Here is a 21,714-nt window from a genome sequence, read left to right as displayed (position 1 = left end):
TCACATCTTGTAACTCAAAATGTATATTTATTAAGTAATGCTGAGCAAATAAAAAGAGGTCAGATTATTGAAACTGAACTGAACTCAGGCAAATAAAGCCTGATTATGCTCATGTGCTCTAGGCGCTGGCTGCCATCTTTTGTCTGGGCAGACTCCCACGGCTCATGGAAAAGAAGAAACAAGTAAAACAAACCAATCGATCATAATCACAAGCCAAAGATGAAAAATGGTTGATTGAAAATAGATAAGAGAAGTAAATATACATGGTTGCGAATTAAACTACTACTCAGTAAACATTTACTGCAAACTAGAGTGATTCATTGTGTTTGGATAACAATAAAAAAAAGCAATACTCCAAATCACAAGACATAATTTAAATTTAAACTCCGAGACTAGATGATTTTATGTGCTGATTTGTAAAACCCTTAAATTGAGAGTGTACACTTATTTCTTTCTCTCTCTCTTTCTCTCTCTCTCTCTCTCTCCCTCTCTCTCTTAAAAAAACATAACTAGATTTAGATCCAAGTTTTAATAAAAAGGGAAGAACTGTTTGATTGGTAGTAAAGTGTTTCGTTTTTGCTGGAATTGAAATCAGAAACGCTCCTGCTGATATAACCGAAACAAAAGATGACATTGCTCTCTTTTCTAACGTTATGCGTTGGAAAAGACGCACGACGTTCTGTATTCGGAGGTTTGGGGGATTTACGCAAAGACGGAAACAGTGAGTGTGAATCGCCCTAACACTACCAAAGGTAATGTTGAAGTTTCATGTCCAAACAGGACTTTGACTGCCTGGCCTCCCTTTTATTGCCTATAGACATAAAATAGTCCACGCCTAGACACGGAAGAGTATTCACCGGCTTTCTTGCCCTGTGCAAACAATACGTCAGCACATCCGCCATATTGTAAAGGGCAAGATTTCTTTAGGGACAGACACAAGTGTACATGGGGACGGGGTTTCCTGAGTTAACGCACTAAATTATAAATAGATACTATTATAAACCATTTATAGTACTTTTATTTTAGTACTTGACTTGAAATGCAGCTCTTTGGACAAAAATAAAAAAATACCTGCTGTTTAAAATATGAAGTACTAAGAGACAAACATGCTCAAAATACCCTTAAATTTATATAAATTAACTTCTAAATTTGCATTATATGTTTATCTCTCTCCTTGTTTAGCTTTCTCCTTTTAATCAGAAAGCTTGCTGCAGAATTTTAGATTTCTTACTGGATTTTGTAGGCTTCCTTAATAGAATGTAAGTGACTGATCAAGTAGTTTTTCAAGAGTAAACTGCTTACTTTGCCAGTAAATATGTTCCTTAGAAGTTGAGTTAGCTTCTGAATCATCAAAAATAGTGAATGTAATAGATTTTTACATTTATATCTTGTACATTTTCTTTATGTATTTGGACTTTTTACCTTGGTGTGAGTATAAATGCTCCTACATAGCTTAACTGTTGTGACACTTGCATTTCTCCACTGTGTTACAAATGTTTATTTATTGGACGATGATTATCATAAGCCTTATCGTTTGTAAAATATTCATTAATATAAAAACACACATCCACTTCAGAAATATTTGTGTTGAAACCACATGGCATGTTCATTTTTGCTATTTGTGCCCAGTGAGCTCCACAAGTAGCACTGAAATAAACACATAATTATGTACTTAAAAATATTTAATGGAATTAGTTCATGATAAAGTTCTGTGTTTTATTAATCAGGAGTAACAGATTCCTGTTGTAGTCCGAGAATTTGCCACTCACAAAATGGCGGAATTCGCTCACTTATCGTTTCTTTCGGCGACCAAAGCAGCCTACTGTTCTACACTTACAAATTCAAATAAGATTTTAACCAGTTATATAACTCGTTCATTTAATATTGAATTCTAAGCATCATTCTAATTTTGAACTATAAGACTTTAAAGTTTCTACAAAATATCTGCGTTGATCGTTCTTATTTACACTCAGGCTTCACACTTGCTACCTAAAAAGGTCTTTCCCCAACATGTTGTGAAGCCAGAACTTTAAAAACACCACTCGTGTTTAAGTGTTTAAGCGTTACATTGGCGCTGGTTAATGTTTTGACAGATAGTGCTTTACAACAACAAGTGACTCCGCTGAAACTGACCCTCTTTTCATTTTGGGAGCATCCTGTTTAAAACCGCGTAAAATGAGCTCTGGTAAGTGCGTTAAAAACTGATGTAATAAACATATTTAGAGCTGTCAGTTCTTAACTACATCTACAGAATGAGCTGTTAACTATTTAATATAAAATGTTCGTCATCTAAAGAGACCTTGTGAGAAACAAAAAGGTCACCCCTATTTGTAACTTTGAAATAAATAAAATAGGTTAATATTATTTAAATAGCTTTTTATTGATGTAACTTTAAATGTTGCATTAACTTGATAAAGGAGCCAAAAATGTGTCTTTATGGCTGACTTATCTATTCATGGGAATCATACACTAATACAAAGTTTGGGATATTTGCCTATGAGCTGAAATTCATATTAAATGTATGTCATCAAAGTTGGCCATATATTCCAGTGGTAATTTGAATAATCTGAATTTATAAATTAAAACTAACATTACCAACAATAAAGCACAACAAAGAATATTAATGTTTTCCACTTTTCTTGAAGAGCTACCCTCAGGTCACTGGGTTCTGGAGTGCTATACATTTGTTCTCAAAGGTTTCCATAGGACTGCAGGTCACAGTATTTGATACATAAATGTTTCCTGATGATGCTGGTGCATTGTCGTCCATGAACATGAAATGTGTTACTCATTCAGAAGCACAAGTACTGATATTACTCAAGTAGTAGCGCCTTGTCACAGTGCTATTAACGAGGTACAGGCCAGTTCTGCATTGAGTAATCACATGCCTTGTTCAGCGGTAGCATGGCTGATGCATAACATTTTCCTTTACACTCCCAACATTGTTAGCGTGAATCAGACAACTGCCCACCGGTTTCTTATCCTGCGCACATCTTTTGTGAATTTAAATATTCACAGTTCAGTCGAAGCTCAGCTATGAAAGATGTGATTTTACTACCACATTGTTATGCAATTTGTGATTATACCAATTATCTGGCATTGTGGGCAGGTTTACTTGCAGGTCACCTAACATCCTCACCATGCTGGGGAAGGTCTGAAGTTACACACGGGCGTTTTTTGCCTCCTTTAGCAGTTCCTGGTGTTGAGTTGTATTCCTCATCTGGTTCAACAGGGAGCTGAACACAGTTTGGCATCTTCAGCATGGAAGTGGCCAAGGGCTTCCACTCCTGTGTGCCTTTCTTTGCCTCAATGCATGACACTTTGTGACGCTTTATGTCTAAGTTCTGCAGACAGTTTTCCTCATAGGGCATCCAGTTACACCAACAAGGCTTCCAATGGCCAGGTACGGTTCATCAATTGTTGGCTGACAGCACTGAGAACTGTTTAAATACAAACAGCCGTTGACCCAGAACACATGGTGGTTGATTCATTGACGAGACACAGAAAAGCATGTTGTGTAATAAATGCTGAACAATAAACAGTTGAATAGGTGCACTAAGAAAAGCTAAAATGAAGTTCACCTGCGGTGATGATAATGCATTTTAGGTGCAGTCTGAAATTTGATCAGGAAGTGGAATATCCCTCACATTTGTGAACAGTGAATATGAAAGCTTGTTTCATGAAAAGAAAGAATTTATGTCCTAAATATGAAGATGTATTTAATAATTTGGACTTAATGAAGATATTTTACAAAAAAGATAGGAAAAGTAGCCTTTATTCATTTTGGGCCCTCATATTGAGCTTTATAATACTGACAACTGAGTGTTCTGGCAGGAGAAGGATCCCAGCCACATAGAAACTAACAATGGATCAGACAAGTTAAGTATAACCAGGAAACCTGCCATTTCTGCTATTAAAATGATCAAATATCCACACAAATTACACCAAATTCTCATTGAAGACTATAACTTTCAAAGGGACATTTAACCGAATGTAAGTACTGTATTATTACAATATTTGAGCCTGTATTTCAAAGTTTGATCAGTCCAAATTAATGACATCCACGCTCACGATGAGTGAATATACATGTCTCACTGCGACTGTGTGTTACTTTGACTCTCTCACTGTCATTTATTCTGCCCACAGAGGTTTGTCCATTCTGTGGAAAAACTTACAAAAGGTTGAAGAGTCACCTTCCACACTGCAAGGCGGCAGCGAGCTCTAGAGCACCTCCAACCACACAGGATGTTGCAGCCACTCAGAAACCTGCTTCCCATCCGGCTGCAGCGGTTTTCAGAACAACCTCAAAGGGAAAGAAGAGCGAGCAAATGTCCTCCGTGGCAACGTATCTACCATCAGAGAGGAGCAAAAAAGGTTCAGTGGCATCATTAAAACCAGTGCGCTTTGCAACACCAGATGGCTCATCTTCATCGCCAAGCATTGCATCGAGCTCATCAACCTCGAAGAAGAAGAAACAGTCCCTGAGTGATCAAATCATTACAACGGCCCCGTCTGCCTCCCCACCTTCTCCACTGTCCTCTACTTTGTCCAAGCCAAAGAAGAAGAGTCTCCGTGCTTTGATAGAAGCAGCAAAATCTGAGCATATTGCGAAGGAAACTCTAACGGGAACCAGCTCAGCCTCAGAAAATTTAAGTCTGAGTAGAACCAGCGACCAAACAGAGACCAAAGCAGTTCCAGACTCTTTTAAAGGCACCAGTGTCGCTTCAGTGCTTGCAGAAACTAAAGCTAAGAAAGAACCAAAGGTGAAGGATGTTCTTTTGACAACCAAGCATACATCTGACTTCCTGGACTCTAATGCGAATGAAAATAATGTCAAGTACCCTGATTGGGGGACTGAGGGGCCTGTGGAGCCAGGAAGTGGTCACCAGATGAGAGTTACCCTGCAAGATGTCAAAGCCACACTAGGCAGAGCCACCAGCCATCGGCAGTCCAGTCGGCCGAGCGTCCTGAGCCGCATCGCAGCAGCCGACAGCCTGAACAGCAAAATTAGGCTGGACACTGATCTCGGTCTGATCCCGCTTCCAGCGGAGAGCCAAAAACACGCCGTAAACTATTTGGCGACACCCACAACTCAGTCAGATAAGCAGCTCGGCAACAGAAAACAACCGAAAGAGCTACAACTGTTTCAGAAAATCTCAACCCAACTCAACCCAACTCAACAAGATACTGATCGTCAGCTGGAGCCAGCTTCAGTATGTGCAAGAGTACAGCGTGGTACAAGTTCCTCCATCTTAAATGAGAGCCTGAAGGTAGACCCTCACAGAGGACTATTCTCAGTCTTTGCATCTCCCCACCTGCTCTCCAGCCACAATCTCCATCCTGCTGAAACACAGAGTTTGCCTGGGATGGCCGAAGATTTCCAGCTCCTAACCGGGAAGAGAAACGTTGCCGAGAAGCCAACTGAAGGTTGGTGATCCAGGAAGCAGGGCCAGGTCTCGTTATTGAGGGTCTAACATTTAACACTAGAAACATAGAAACTGCATTTTAGATAACTCCGCGTCAGCAATTGTGCCTTCTGTTCAACTTGCGTCTGTAATTTTTGAATCCCTAAGCTGTTCCATAACAGTGTCGTGAAGGAGGTTTAGTTTTCCTTTTTGTGAAATGCAGGACTGCCGACACAGCGGAGTTTGGACCAGGTGAGACTGAGGGAACTGCCTGATTGGTTGGCCAGCAGAAGGCCCAGGCGGCCCAGAGATGTTGTAGAAATGATGCAGAGAGGTCAGGGCAGTACACATCCATTTCAGTCACAAATAAAATAATTAAACCTGTTGCTCAAAATATTTTTTGTTTTGAAAATTGTGGAATTTCATGTACATAACTTTCATATCTTCTCACAGAATAGAAAAATGTTTATTTTTTCTTTATTTTACTGCACTTTATGCAGAATCCTGTGAAACCACCTTGTAAATTAAAGCAACATATTATTTGAAGCCATTTTTTTTTATTATCCAAAGCCACAACTGGCTCCTTGGACTTCCTAGGTCAACTCTTACTAACTTTGGCTAAAAATGATAAAATGGTGGTTATAAATATAATAGCAAATGCATTATATTCAGTTTATTCATGCGATAATTGCATTTAATTTCCACGACATTAGAAGTGTCTGTATGTATGTATATATATATATATATATATATATATATATATATATATATATATATATATATATATATATATATATATATATATATATATATATATATATATATATATATATATATATATATATATAATTTTTTTTTTTAATTATTTATTTATTTTATTTTTTCTTATTAGGTTGGAAACAATGTGCTTTTTTTTTTACATCAGTTTTCACAAATTTCAGCATCCAACCGAGGAAAATGTGTCCATCAGCTTTTTGCTCGTTGTTCCTTTCAGGCTGGCTGTGGTATTACAGACGGTACATCGATGTAAAGAAAGGCGGCGTCGGCGGACTGGGCATGCTGCTGGCAGGATACTGTGTGCTCAGCTACATCTGGAGTTACCCCCATATAAGTGAGTGTGATCATTAGTGTCGGTGTCAGTGCCTTCTTATAAAATGTGGATGTGCTAATTCATCCACATTCTTGTGTCCTCAGAGTTAAGTCATTGGAGGAAGTATCACTAACGCAACACGAAGGATTTAAGACAATCGTGACTGTTGGGAAAAGCAGGAAGTATACATTTGAGTCTCTGCAACTATGAATTTGACTGGATTTATATTTAACTTGTGACTGATGTAAGAAGAAATTATTCATTTCAGCTTGTAGTTAAACAGACTCCTATTGATCAGACAGCATAAGGCAGCTGCTTGTGAATGTAGCTTAAATGAAGTGTGGAGTTCAAGGAAAGCAAATACGTTTGCCACCTATACTTTCTGGCTGAAGCCAAAGAAGTTTGTTTTTGCATTTTTTTAAATATGTTTTTATTAATATTTTATTTAACTGAGTAAGTTTGTTGAGAACCGCTTTAAGATGATGAGCTGGCCAGCCTGGCTTAGAGTCAGCAGTGAAGGGAATCTGTACAAAAACTCATTAAACAGACTTAGAAAACAATCTTTTTCAAACACAGTATATGTAATAAATTCAAGGAAACTTCCTAAAGCAATTTGAATTTCTAAAAGTAATTTTCTTAAAGTAATTTTGATGTGATTTGAGAAAGACTGTTTACTTTTTGAGATAACGGGGTGAATTAGTTTGAGTTTCATCCAGTCATTTTAAAGACACTGAAGCATTTGAAGCATTGTGTTGTATTTGAAATAAATATATTAATAACTTATCTAAATTGTTCAAACTTTACCATGTGAAATAATTATGTAATTATATATTTATGGAAAAACACAAGAATGATGTATCAATTTTTTTTTAAGTAATTGTAAACCAAGAAAATAATTTTGAAATCTTTATTTCCAAAATACTTCCTTGTGTTATTAAGAAATGAAGTTTAAGGTCTCGTTGTCTTTATGCTAAAATAAGAAAAATATAAGCATAACCTGAAGGCTGTCAAAGCAACCTGTGTTCCCATTACATTTCAGCCAACAGGAGAACAAATCAAGGAGAATGCACACTTTCCAGTAGGCCAGCAGAAGGACAAAGCTAAGATTTCTGTAAATTCTTTAAAAGTTTTTAAATATATTACGTGCTAATATTTTAAGTACAATATTAGCATGCGACAAAACTAGCTACAGTTTTGGCACGGTTGAGTGCTTAAAATTTTGCGGGACTTTCTATGCTCACAGTCCACTAATGTTAACTGCTGCACTATGGTACTTTGATAGAAATGGCTTCAAAATCGCAAGATATTTTAAAAGTGTGAACGTTTTAAGCAGGAAATATTTAGGAAACCTGAACTGTGAATTTATTTCGTTTTTTTTTTATTTTTATCTAAGTATGCATGTTGTAAATATTATCCTGCCTCATGTCAGTAAGAAAAGCGTCCAGAAATTATTTTCGCCAATTGTGCCTGTGGAACATCCTGCTCTCCACCAGATGTCACTGTTGAGTTGTTGCTAAAACCAGAGAGCCTCAGCGTCATGAAGCAGGGTTTTTCCTCACTCGTTTGTGCAAATGCATGATCAGATTAAATGCAACTAATAGATTTTGACTCAATAAAGACTAGCATATACCCTAAACATGCTGACCTAGTAGTACACAAACAGATTCCATCTAAATGTCAAATACATTTTCTTGCTTGCAACGCTTCCCTTGTCACATGGTGTGATTATGCATGCTCAGTCCTTCAGTACCAGCCTGCAAACTCTCACAGAATAGCAATGGCGGGAGGAAACAGAGGAGGCTTCTCAGTCAGACTGGATCTGCTTTTGTTGTGTTCAAAATGAATTTATTGTCGAGTCTCCTCACTGCTGTAGTGAACATACGTTAGCTACAAATGAGGAAATGACAGCCATTTGTTATAACTACGTTTCCTGACATCTGGCCTCTCAGCCAACACAATAAAAAAAATAATTTTCAGTCTTGTGTTTTTTTTGTTTTCATGAAACGATATTTGTTTTTTGTTTTTATCCATACAAAATTATAAATATTTTATGTTTAACTTTTTCTTTTCTTCGTACAAAAGCAAACAATACAAATCAAGTGAGATAAACCAACATCAAGAAATGGATGAAAAAACAAATCAAAAACTGCAGTAAAGAAGTGAAGGGAGAGAGAGAGAGAGAGCACAGTATGTTCCCACCAGAGCCTGTGACATGCATCCAGATATCGATGTTTCTCCAGCGTATGCTGCTCTGTCAAAGCACAACGTTGCTATGGACGTATGTGATGTAGAGGCACAAAATCTCTCCTGCTCTCAAATCGAAAGTTTTCTCTGTGCGGTCGCTGCTAGAAGATGTCCGCAAGGGTTCAGGCAGATACAAGCAGGCTGCGATGGTCACTGGCACTCAAAAGGAGAAGAAAAAAATAAAAATCCCCATCACCCTGCTGAAAAGGCCTTTTAAGTCTGCTCCGGGAGGATAGCAAGCGTTATTTGTAAAAACAGGGGGATCAAAAGCAGTGCTGTCCAGAATCATTAACCTTTGGTCGTGAAAGCAGTCTCAGTGCAGGTTTGTTTTTAAAAAGGCCATTTCAAAACAAAATTAAAGATTAATCATCAACTAAACATGAGTTTTAGATTTGATATGATATAAGAACAACTTAAAATCAGGACATATAGCTTTAAAGAAAAGTGTGGTTTGTTTTTATTTGTCCAGAATTGAATAGATCTCAGGGGGGTATTGTGGAGAAGACCACTTGGGTTCTGGTCATTTTTAACCTTTGCCATTTGTTTCGGGTACAGAATAAAGCAGGAAACTTCTACTCTGGATTTTTAAGTGATTTTAAGATGCTGGGATTATGGCAGTGCGGCTCTAATAAAGAATATCTACCATCAGGAAGTCGGTTTAAGAGATTTTGATTGGATCAGGAGTCATAATCTTTCATGTTTTATAAAAGCCGACTGGAATCAATAGAAAAACTGTAATAAAACATGACTATAGATGATTTATGTCTGTGACCTGGCAAAGGGGCAAACTGACCAGAGCTGACTATTCTGCTTCCAGCTTTATTTTTGGTTGTATTTCTGAGAGGGAAAGTAGAGGAAACCAGAGAACTGCTAGTGAACGAGTGAAATGTGGAAACATGAAGCAAATAGCGAAGTAAGCTACCTGAAAACAGTCATAACCGCAGTGTGGAAATGCAGATAAAACACACATAAACATCCTGGTAGACAGCATTAAAAAAAAAAAAAATCATAGGCAGATATGATCAATGTACAACTGCATCCAGAAGGCAGACTTTTAAACTGGCGAACACATAAACAACTAATGAAAGAACCAACAACAGAACAGAAAAAAATTTATATATATATGTATATATATATATATATATATATATATATATATATATATATATATATATATATATATATATATATATCAACACATCTTCCTCAATCTGAGGGTGTATCTTCACTTGTTTTGAAATGCTAACAAAAAAGTGTCTCGAGTGGAAGGTTTGAACTGTGTTTGAGTCAGGATTTGTAAACCATTAAGGTACAGAAGAGGCTTGATAGAAAGATACTTAAAACTAAAGAACACAGCTGAGTACAGTAACACCAGTTGACAAGTTTGATGCATTTCTTTTAGTGTGATTCAGAGGTTCTTCTTAGAGGCAGCTGAAAGCAGGGGGAACAAAAGGGAATTTGGTTCTGCTCCTAAAGTTCACATACAAGTACATCTCAATAAGTCATAATACCACTGAAAAGTGGGTGTATTTCAGTCATTCAGTTCAAAAACTGACACATATATAGATCCATTGCACACAAAGTGATATATTTCAAGTGTTAATTTCTGTTAATTTTGATGATTTTGACATACAGCTAATGGAAACCCTTTCTTAGAAAGTGAATATTAGATGAGACCAATAAAAACCCAGCCATGGGGAAGACTGCTGACCTCAGGATGGCATGTCACAAAAAAAAACCCCAACTAATTTCTAAAGAAGCTGGCTGTCCAGAGTTCTGAATACATGCATATTAATAGAAAGTTTAGTGGAAGGAAAAAGTACAGGAATCACAGCAACTTCGAGAAGACAATGGACAGTGGCTGCAGTCGCTGCTTCAAGAATCACCAGAGAAACTGACATCTGAGTTTTTATTTGACGTAAACCATAATCATCAAAATAACATAAATACTTCAAATGTATCACTTTAAGTGCAATGAATGTTTCACTTTTTGAGTTTAATTGCTAAATTAAATTAACAGATACACTTTAGTGCTGGTTAACAATGTGGGTCTAACGTTGATGTAAAAACCCTGAAACTATGGTGTGTTCAGTGCAAATTTCTACATGAACCTGTCTGTACTGAGGTGATCTCAAAGGGAAACTTAACACAGAAGCACTCTGCTCAAGTTTGTAAGGAATTATGAACACGGGAAGGGAGTAATTATTTCTGAATAGAACTTCTTTGTGTAAACACTTTTCATATAAAAACCTAGAGTCAGGCACAGAGCCGCCACCTCCTCGTCATCTGCCCATGTGTTTGAGGAAAAATTAAATGGCACAAGCTGTTAAATGTGTGAAGATAGGAACGCTCCTGCATTCAAAAGTTTCAAATAAAGATTTTTAAATCAACACACAATTTATTTTTTCTTCTTCTTCTTTTTTTTATTTTTTTTTTGCATCTGTTATTCTGCTTCATTGCACACATTCCCGGATCTTTTTAAGTGCCCGACTACACCTTTGATGCTTCGCAGACGTAATGCCTCTAAAACCTTCCGACGCAAACTACACAAATGCTACATGGCTGCGTGTCGCTAGAGTAAACCTTTCTCCACACTGGAGTTTGACAAAAAAAATAAAACTAATAATAAAATACACATGTACCTACAAACAAAACATAAATCATACATATTAGGGATGATATGGAGAATCCGTCTTAACATTCGAGGATGCTGTTGACTGCCGCCTCTAACGCAGAATCTGTGTCCGGGTGAGGGGGTGAGGCGAGATGGGGCGAGTACTGAGGTTGGGACGAGAGGTGGGCCGACACCTGGGAGTGAGTCTGTCCTCCTGCAGCTGCTGCAAAAGGCGAGCGTTTACCTTGCGCGTAACTGTTGGCAGCGTCAGGGCTGTTGCCGGCGCTGCCCGGCCCGAAGCTCTGCTGCGGTCTCTTCAGTTCCAAAACCTTCTGGTTCTCTAGGTGTGGCGGGTGGAGTCTGTCTGTGGGAAGTGCTCCTGCAACCCCGCCCCCTCCCGGGTCTCCAAACCCGGGCTGGAAGTCTGTTCTGTGCTCTGGCTCCGCAGAGCCTTGTTCTGACTGGTCGCAAGTGTTCTCCGACTGAGAGGGAAGGGGATCTTGGAAAACTTTGGATTTCGTTCCACAGCAGAATTCCTCAAGGAAGCCATCTTGGAACAAAACAGTGGGGGTTACATAGAATCATTTTGTTGAAAAGTAAAAAGGGGTAATTCAGATTTTTTTCCAAGTGTGGTTCTGCTAAAAGGTAAGCAGTTAATATCCCACTTACAATATTGCCACCTTCCTAAGTCATTTTTTTGGCCTAAAAGATCTTTGAAGGCGATGTTATAAAACTCTTGGCAGCTACATTTAACTGGTTGTTGCTGGAGGCTGAAACTGACGACTAGTCTGATGGGAAACGAGACAAAAGCCATCCTGTTCCACCATAAAAACAACTTCAATCTCAAAAATCTCACATCTGTTCAAAAATCTCACATCTTCAATGCATTCCCCCTACAACTGAAAAACTACAATACAAAATAGCAACATGAAAGCAATTATTTTTAATGCATTCTGTCACAATCTAAAAGTTTTAAAACTGGAATTAATGGAAATCAGGGAGTTTCGAGGTGATTGCTTGGTTCTAATAAACACTTTGCAGAGCAATGTTTGACCAAATTTGGTGTGGAGTCAGATGCATTTTTACCCAGCCTGACCGAACATTTCCCAGAGGAATAAAAGTTGAACAGAGGGAGATAAGAGGTCGTCTGTCTGATCCTCATAACACTTTACGCCATCTGAGCTTTAATCCTTAGGGGAAAAGTTCATGTGATCTACATGGAAATGCTTTAGAATCCATGAAGGAATCTGTCCAAGGTTACTTCCTCAGAATAAGGTTCACTAAAGCTGACAAGTCACCTTAAAACTTGCTTCTTGTGTTGATCCAAGTTGTTCACTACTGTTTTCACCTTCTAGCCTCAATCCTTACTAAGTGATTTGGATGTTCACGAACCAGGAAATAATAGCCTACCTTTTGCAATCCTGTAATTTTTTTTTTATAGACTAGTACAGTTCTTAAAAAAAAAGAAATGCACTGTTGAGTGTGTACTGTAAACAGTGTTTCCATAAGACATCATGACTTTTTCAGATTGGAGGTAATTAGGAGTACTTTATGTCTCCGTTGTCAGCTTCAGCTTCCCAGAACAATTATTCTGGATTTACACAAAATGAAGACCCAAAGAGATTTATCTGCCATAGGCAACAACATATTAACTGCTTAACCCTAAACTCAGCCTGATTTCAAAAATACAAACATGTCCATTTAATCTTAAAATGACCATACTACATTTTCTGGTTTTTAAGTGTCTACCTGGATCCACTAGCACCATGCGTTTGTCCTGTGTCAGGTTGCTGCGCTCCTCTTGGTTGAAGGTCCTGTCGATCATCACCATTTCTGATGAAGGGCTGGAACGCTGCAGACAAAAGAGGCCAAATGAGTTTTAAAAGCTGAATTTGATCTGGAAGAAATCCAAAGTTAAGCTAAAACACCCCAATTATCCTCTAAATTCATCAATTCTGTAAATATAACCAATGTCCAAAGAAGCACAATGATAAGGTGTGCAGAAAAGTTAGAGGGACACAAAAAAATCTTTGATACTTTGATACTTCACAAACAATAATATTCTATTCTATTGTATAATTTAAAGTTCAATAAAAACAAACAATTAAATAATGCCTGTGCTCAGCTTTTACTTGTCTTAAATCCAGTTCAATAACACGTTCTTACTTCAGCCTCCACCATCAGCAGTCGTCTGTATTTATTGACCATGGTCTGGGTCTTTGTCACCACCTGAGTCGCAACGTCCTCGAACTCATCATCCACTGGGAATTTTCAAGCACATAGTTCAGAGCTAGTCTCAGTCTTCCTTGCCAAAATGAAGTGAAGTCTGTTTTTTTGTTTGTTTGTTTTTTTTACAACTTTACCTTGCGAGAACTCGTCCTGACATGGCGGAGCGCCCTGGAACACGTGGTAAGGGAGTAGTCTTTGCAACGCGTCTTCAACTGATGTGAACTTTCGTCGATTTGGGTTCTGAACTCCGGCGTGATCCCTCCTCAGCTGATGAAGAACCCTTTTGAATTTGGGACAAAAAAAGATACAAACTTCAGACACCAACTAACCACTAAACTCTTAACAAAACCTGCATATCACAGCGTGTGAAAACTCACTGTTCTGTCCTCGTTAGCCTTTTCTATGAAGACAAAAAAAAAAAAAGAAGAAAAATCATGCATGTGTTGTTACATCATCTCCACATTAAGATTAAAGACATTCATATAAAATCACTATTGAACATACCTCAGAGTTTAGCGTTAAATCTTGTGTTATGGTTTTCAGGGCTAAGGTAGACAAATAAAAAAATGAGTTCAAATTTTAACAGATATGACTTCAAAATGCATTAAAAATATAACGCCATAAGGCAGATAGTTTTAATTACCATGAATGTTGCTGGCCTGCGCCTGTTTGAATGCAGGTGATAAGGAATTCTGCAGAGAAAAGTCAGGTTCATCAAATAAGAGTTTAAAACAGACAAAATAACGGATATTTGACAACTATACCTGTCTAAAATCTTTTTGTTCCTGTGTCACATTGCTGGGTAAAGGAGACAGAGAAGTGCAGTTCTGGGTTTGAGTCACTAAAAGGCGCTGCACTGGGCAAGAGGATGCCTGGCCTTGACCCCCGATCGACCCGACCAGAGTCAAACGCCCAGGAGCGCAGGACGTTTGTACGGGTGTGGAGCTCGCACAGGAAACTCCCGACCATGTCTGAGTCACGGTCCCTACAACCTGAGTCCCACTTACTACTCCCTGGTTTAGGATTAGCTGACTTCCTGGTGCAGAGAAGTTCTGCCCTGGTGCAATCTGCACTGTGGGTTGGTTGGCAATTAGGGTGCTTGAGCTGGGATTGGCAGAGCCATTGTGGATGGCGTTGGACGGAGTAAGTGTCAAAGAGTTGGGTAGTAAGAATTGTCCTTGTGATATATTTGTCTGGGCCTGCATTTGTTGCTGGTCCATTGGTGGTTGCACAACTATTGAACCATTAGCTGTATACTGTCCTCCAGGAGTAACAGTGTTAGCATTTACAACACTACTCAGTGTAGAGGGAGTGGGTTGAAGACCTAGGCTGAAAACAGTCTGGGACGCAGCTTGAGAGGGTTTAGGCTGGATTGGTCTAACGATAGCCTGTGTCCCTCCAGGTCCTCGCTGAATTATGATGTTTTGAAGGGGGATGTTTTTGAAAGGTAAGCCCACCTGCCCTTGGGTTGGGGCAAAGACCTGCCCCCCTGCTGCAGTCACCGCTGGAGCAACAGGCACTCCTGGCCTTAGAACAATCTGAGGAGTTCTTTCCAAGCTGCTCAGAGTCATTACACCTCCACTTGCCCCAAACGAGCCCAAGACCTGGATATGCTGTGTAGAGCCATTGGCCAGTGGAGGTACTCCTTGCAGTACCTGGCCTGCTGGGAATGCAGCTGTCGCAGTGGTTACCACACCCACTCCTCCTCCATAAGCCCCAGAGACCAGCTGGGAGGAGAAGGGAACTGGAGCTTGCACGAGATTTGGAGCTGGCTGGCAGTCCAACATGGCCTCCTGGGCCAAAGTCTGCTCCGTAATGTCAGCTTCCAATAAAGACTTCTGCAGAATGTCAAACGGCTGATCCTCTGCACCAAGGTCCACCCCTTCAGGAGAGCTCCCAGCCCCCAGCTCATCCTCGATAAAAGAGAGGCTACTAGAGAGGTGGAGGCCTCCTCCAGCTGGATCCTCCACAAATTCACCCATTGAAGAAGAGCCATCCTTGAGGCCAGTGTTGCAGCCAGTCTGAAGGAAACATTAAAAGAGTTGGTATTATTGTATATTTAACTTTAAATACCTTATATTTATTCCTGAAAAAAAATTGTTTTTCATACAACTGTCAAAATATTTTTTTTCTTGTACAAGACAATCCTGAACTAGAAAGAAAATTGGTATTTGAGATTTGTCATTAATAATAGTGCAATAAAGTTAAATCATGGCTTGTATGTATGGTGCAAGAGAATTTTCAAGCATTCAGTAAAAACCTGATACTTAATTGCAATGTAAGCCCATAAAATTCATTCTTTCAACTGCAACCACTTTTATAATTCTTGTTTGAATCATGATTGTATTTTACTTTGGTGGAAATACGCATATATACTCACTGTCTCATTAGTGAAAAAAGATCCATCTGACCCATAAGCTGCATTTGCCACGTCATCTTCTCCAATCTATTGAAAAAAAAAACCCCACTTAAGATTACCAGTCTGCTGATTTTTTACAAAATATGTAAATGGTTGAAAATGTTCAGCAAAATGCCACTTACAGACTTGCTATTACTGCCGTGCAGATAATCGTTCAATGCTTCCACATCTCTGAAAATGGTGAAGAAGGGAGACTTACAACAGGCAAAATTAAATTGTTTACATTTGTGAATCACATAATAATTGGTGAAAACTTTTTTTTCCAAAAATCTTGTTAGGACTTTAGGTCAACTACATTAATTTAAGAGAAGAGATCAGTATTAACTTTATAAACTTTAGTGTGAGCATTTTGTGCATTGATTTTGCATCACTTTAGGAAGGAAAAACAGGTGTTTCTTTTACCCTAAAATATCCAGAAGACGGCGATCGTCGTCATCATCCATGACACCTGAAATGATGTTGAGTAAAAACGTCAGTTTTGTGTATACTGGGAGATCTGCCATATACTAGTCACTTCTCATTCCTCTGCGGGTTTGCATAAGCTAATCACAGAGCTGAATGACATGATCATTTGTGGCTTTTGACTTTTTATGTGGACCATTCATTTTTCAAGGTGAAATGATTACGTAATTAACAACTGCAATGACGTATGAGCCAAAATTACGTGCACCATTTTGAATAATGAATTTTCTTCAGTTCGCACATTATACAAATTATGCAAACAGGCAAAGATGTACACACAATCTCAATATTAGTTGTTTAAATGTTCCTTAGCAAGTTGCACCTCCAACACATGCATCTATAAAATTAAAAGCCTGTTTGAATTATGGTTGCATTATACTTCGGTAGAAACAAATGTTCTTCCAGACATTAAACCACTCTTCTTGGCAGAATTGACAGTTAATTTAAATTGGTTGGTAGAAATGAACATAATGAACATTTTAAATTTCAATGTTGCAATTAATCTCCATTATTCAACTTTACTGTCTCAGTTCCTCAAGTCCAGATGTGGTGTAGAGGAAGTGAAACACTGTGCAATTAGGAACTTTATGCATTTAGGGTGTCATAGCAGAGCACTTGAGAAGTGATATACTATCAAACATTGTATTTTAACAGCATTTTCTGGCTGCAGTATTGCACATAAAATTTGCATTGGCATGACGATTGTAATTTTGTACATTGCTGCACTCTTTTGCTAAGACTGATGGAAGTTTTGGTAGAGACTATAATAGCTTATTGATAGCCTGAAATATCCCTTTGTAAATAAGATTTGATGTGTTTAGCATTTTAGTCCTGATGAAACAAAACTGTATAAAGGTTTGAACTACCTAAATGTTAATTTTAGAGGACACTGACAGACTATGGAGCTACGTCCATCAGCTTTGAGTAAAGCACCAGTACCACTGGAAGCAAAACACCAACAGCGTGATATTACCACAACAGTCTAAGGTTAGAAAGACTCATCTTGACTTGATCAAACATCTTGTCCCGTCATTGCGTTCAAATAAGTTATTCTTTATATTGTCTGACAATATAACTTCTCTCCAGAAAACTGTTTGAACCAATAGTCATAAAATCTGCATTTTGTTTTTTTAAGAAAAACTGCTAATTTTCTTAAAAAGCAAGAATGCATATAAATCTATGGCTCTCTTTTCTGGGTCGTCACTGAATTTCTTGAACCTTACTACTGAATTAACCCCTTAACTGTCGCGATGACTCTGGTGTCTTCCTAGACCTATTGACTTGTGCATAAGTGTTTTGAGAACATCAGTTACGGGGTTTTCAACATTAGTCAACATTGCCGCACTGAGGCTTTGCCACATTAAAATACATTCTAGAACCATTATGACCACTCCAAAAGGATTCAGACTAAATAATGTATGTACATATTGGTATGTATCATTTTGACTCAGTTTGGACAAGTAATAACTTGTTTTCATAGCAGCCATTTGTTGTAGGAACATTCCACCATGAAAGAATGGTCACAATAAACCTTTAAAAGCCCAGAGTAAATATAACAATCATGCTGATGTTGGCATTCTGTACAGTGTGATGATGATAATAGTAGGGGCATGTAACTCACAAGATGTCCACCAGGAAGCATGGATTCAGTCATGTAATAGCCTTATTCTCTTGTAACAGGCTGGGCTGCAGTGTAAAAAACTGTTTTTAGTAAATTTACAAGGTTGTTGGCCAGGGTTATTGCAAATAGTGAGTATGGCAACCTGTAACACACATTTAGAGGGTGAAATAAGGCAGTGGAAGGGGACATTTGTTATTCAGTACACAAGTGAAGAACAGGAGGGCTTTCACCACTCCTACAAATGCTTTTGACACACAGACTCCCTCCCATTACTCTTCTCTGCTGCCCTTCACTGATTATAACTTGTGCTTGCAGTGTAAAAACTTACAATCAGGTGCAAATGCTGGCTTATGTAATATACACATTATATAGAGATTTGTATTTCAATGTCCAGCTGAATGGCTTTATGTATCAGCCAGAATTGGTGTGCTGTAATATGTGGAGTATTTGAATAATTATATGGCAGAGCTCTGTAAAACAGTGTCAGGAAAGCAAACTCCCTGTAGCACTGTGGAAAAAGCAGTGAAAGACTTTATTCTGATCAGTTATTGTAAGAGTTTGGTCATTGTGTGGGCATGTGTGGAAGCAACTGCAGCACTACAAAATGGCTGTACCACACCATGGGGCTGTCTTTGTAGCCGCACCACGCTCAGCCACCATCTTTGATTCTGGGTGAACAAAGACAGAGTGGGAAACTGTACCAAAAACTAAGAATTGTTTGCTAAATTGTGAGTGAATACAAGAAAAGAAACACGCCGAAGTTAAGCTTTTAACCCCTTTAAACAACTTCGACTATTTTGTTGCTAAAAGGCGACGATTATAGCATAGAAACGGAAAACAAACACTTAAAATGGCTATAGATTAGATATATTAATTTACTAGATTAAGAATAAATATGGAAAGCTACATAAATATGGAAAGCTAGTGAGGAAAAAAACGGTAATATTGTATACTTAAGAAAGCAAATTATAAGGTTAACAGCTGTCTCTACTCCTATGTTTAACCAAAATTAAGCTAGGGTCATAAAAACAAGATGAGGTTGGAAGTCCATTTCCAGTTAAAAACAATTGTCGTTACCACCCTGAACTAAATCTTTTTTATTCAGGTGTTGAGCAGGTTTTGAAATGAAACGTTAACAAATACGAGCATTCCTATGCGGGTATTTTTAAACGTTTTGTTGTAGTCTATTGCGGATATTTCCGAAAATCCGTCCTAGCATGTAGGTAACACCGCAGAAAAAAAACTGCTTTTGAGTCCGAGCTTCTTTGGTTGTTGTTTAAACGCTGGTGTTTTTAAATAAAGCGGTTGCTGAGAAGTTGCGTTTGTAGGTTTCAATCCCTCCACAAAATAAACCGAATCGAGAAAAAGATAATCGCATTGAAGCAGGACAAAACGCCCGTTCGTCTCTGACGCATTTTCTTTCCCTGCTCCGAGAGGGGGAAGCCTTCATTTGCCCTCGATGCTTGGCTCACCCGCCAGCACGGGAAAATACACAACACCGTCACTTTTGTGCCGAGCGGAGAGGTTTATTTTCGGGCGTTAGGACAGGTTTCACCCTCGGTTGGGTCGCTCTTCAGTCTCGGACGCCGCATTTTCAGCTTCAACCCTCGGCCTGTTCTTGCTGTCAGGTTAGCTAGCCGCAATGTCGTCGACGCCTGTTTTGAAACCGTCAGCTGGAATTCGCTGGAATGGCTAAAGGACTAAACCGCGTTGAGCCATAAATATTTATCCCGATTAGCATAACATAAAGACGACTGAAAAGAGGCAAACCCTTTACTCCTGTCTCACTCCTCTTGAAACCCAATATCTCCATTTGGCAACTTTTAATTTGCTCCCCCCTCCTTCTCCTCCTCCTCCTTCTTCTCCCTCTCCCACTCATATATTTTTCTCACTGTCCCTGTTCTGTCTCGGATAGATTTTTCTCTCCGCTCAAACTCTCTTCCCTCCCTGAAGGAAGGGAGGAAGGAGCCTGTGTGTGTTTTTTCCTTGAAATTTTTATCACAAAATTATAATACACTCAAAGGGGAACTCACCGTCATGAAAAAGCAGTGTCTTGTCAACGGGGTTTCCTCGCCATCACCGCACGGGTCGCTGGGGTAATGCATACAGCGAAATCAGCGGAGCTCAACGACACCAAACGATCCCACATATTTTTACGGGAAATATACAAACACTGATAATTTATTTATAAAAAGTAACGTTACATCAAGTTGTATTTTATATATCATAGAATATATTTTCATACGCCAGTGAATAAAAGACATATACTTTATCATGACCAACAGTAGAGGGCGGTCCTGTGTTTACCACACCTTGACGTTCCTCAGGTATAAACATGTGATCCAACTTCAGCAAAACCAGGCCAAATTTAAAGTTTTATTTCCATTTAATATCTCCAATTATTTAGGCTATTTAATGTTTGGCTTAAAAAAAACACACACACACACGCGCGCGCGCGCACACACACACACAAACAAAGGGTTATTGTGTCCAACTATAAGATTATAAAATACCTGAAGACGTAAAAACTTGCATATTCAATGCAGTTAGAAAATACAATATTTATCTCAAAGGGAAATTAAATATTGTTATAACTTACATAATCCAAGTATCTTCAGAGTCGCGGAAGGGATCTCCAGTAGCAGTCAGTGTTGCAACGAATCTCAAACCTCTGACTGAAATATGTTGCTGTATGACAGCAACAGCTCAGCTCAACAGCACTGCTAATCCATTGTATCTGCTTTTGGTTTTCCTCTTTAAATTTATGTCTGACCATATAGTTAGAAAGCTGGGTAGATAACTGTTGAAGTCAGGGATATGATATGACCCTTCCCCATTATGGAAGAGAAGGTTTGAACTTCCTCCTTCTGTATATCTGCTCTTTGATCCTGCTCTGCATCTATGAAGCCTTCTTTCCAACCCCTCTGGGACTTGGGTTGTAGTTCAGGTATTTGAGCTTTTGAGATACTAATCAGCTGCTCCCAGATGTAAAAGTAATACCTGGTTCCCAAGGTTACGCATCAAAACAGCTGTCAAAAAGTGAAATAGTGACAGCAAAAATTCTAGCTGCATAGCATCCAAACCAAAGAGAATGGTGATCATGTCAACGCAATCTTTCAAACAAAGAAGTTATTAATAAAAGTCCATGAAAAGAACAAATCAGAACTAATGTGAAATAGCTACTCTAACATCCTGGCAATATTACAACATTATTAAAATGACTCTTCCTCTCTCTCATTTTCTCTCTCTTTCTCTCTATATATTTATATAATTTTCTGTAATATACAACAAGTTTTATAACTTTAGAAACATTTTCTGTCAATATTTGTGGTGCATTGAACTCTGATAAATTGTGACAAGAGGTAAATTGGATACGGTAAATATTTAATTCTTTCCCTGAAATTACATAGTTAAAGCTAAGAGTGTCAGTACATTGGCCTGAAAACACAAAGTTAGGTCACATGACACACAGGGGTGTTGTCAGCATCAGATATGGAGCTAAGTTTACAGTGTTTTTAATCAATCTCTTTATTCACTCGTTTTAACAAATTTCATCATTAATTCACAAAACCATTTTCAGCAACAACTTTTTTTCTCTTTAGTCCAGATGAGATGCTTCTGATGATGTCT

General features: G+C 38.5%; 2 protein-coding genes across 4 annotated transcripts; one reads left to right on the top strand and one right to left on the bottom strand.

Moving 5' to 3' along the window:
- Window positions 1–1,442: 1,442 nt before the first annotated feature.
- Window positions 1,443–8,471, top strand: si:dkey-21c1.4 (uncharacterized). Its single transcript, XM_081600613.1, has 5 exons — window positions 1,443–2,185; window positions 4,147–5,427; window positions 5,629–5,739; window positions 6,400–6,516; window positions 6,600–8,471. Exons 1-5 carry the CDS (start codon window positions 2,176–2,178, stop codon window positions 6,626–6,628), a joined length of 1,548 nt encoding a protein of 515 aa, XP_081456739.1. The 5' UTR covers window positions 1,443–2,175; the 3' UTR covers window positions 6,629–8,471.
- On the bottom strand, window positions 8,314–21,119 carry bicral (BICRA like chromatin remodeling complex associated protein). 3 transcript variants are annotated; one of them, XM_008437248.3, is made up of 14 exons: window positions 20,684–21,119; window positions 20,118–20,175; window positions 18,085–18,226; window positions 16,404–16,449; window positions 16,124–16,172; window positions 15,963–16,028; window positions 14,347–15,603; window positions 14,226–14,274; window positions 14,087–14,127; window positions 13,960–13,982; window positions 13,717–13,862; window positions 13,520–13,614; window positions 13,103–13,205; window positions 8,314–11,903 (listed from the first exon to the last, which is right to left on the bottom strand). In XM_008437248.3, the coding sequence occupies exons 4-14, from the start codon at window positions 16,442–16,444 to the stop codon at window positions 11,434–11,436; spliced, it is 2,340 nt and encodes a 779-aa protein (XP_008435470.2). In that variant the 5' UTR covers window positions 16,445–16,449; window positions 18,085–18,226; window positions 20,118–20,175; window positions 20,684–21,119; the 3' UTR covers window positions 8,314–11,433. The 3 variants fall into 3 exon arrangements, with proteins under 3 accessions (XP_008435470.2, XP_008435471.2, XP_017166468.2); XM_008437249.3 differs by having other exon boundaries at window positions 18,085–18,149; XM_017310979.2 differs by lacking the exons at window positions 20,118–20,175; window positions 20,684–21,119 and adding an exon at window positions 19,855–20,053 and having other exon boundaries at window positions 18,085–18,149.
- Between the last annotated feature and the right edge of the window lie 595 nt (window positions 21,120–21,714).

The sequence above is a fragment of the Poecilia reticulata genome, chromosome 19 (assembly GCF_904066995.2).
Source record: "Poecilia reticulata chromosome 19, P_reticulata-male-v2, whole genome shotgun sequence".
Classification (NCBI taxonomy): Eukaryota; Metazoa; Chordata; class Actinopteri; order Cyprinodontiformes; family Poeciliidae; genus Poecilia; species Poecilia reticulata.
Note: the sequence above shows the minus strand (reverse complement) of the source record. Positions and strands in the feature narration are given on the sequence as shown.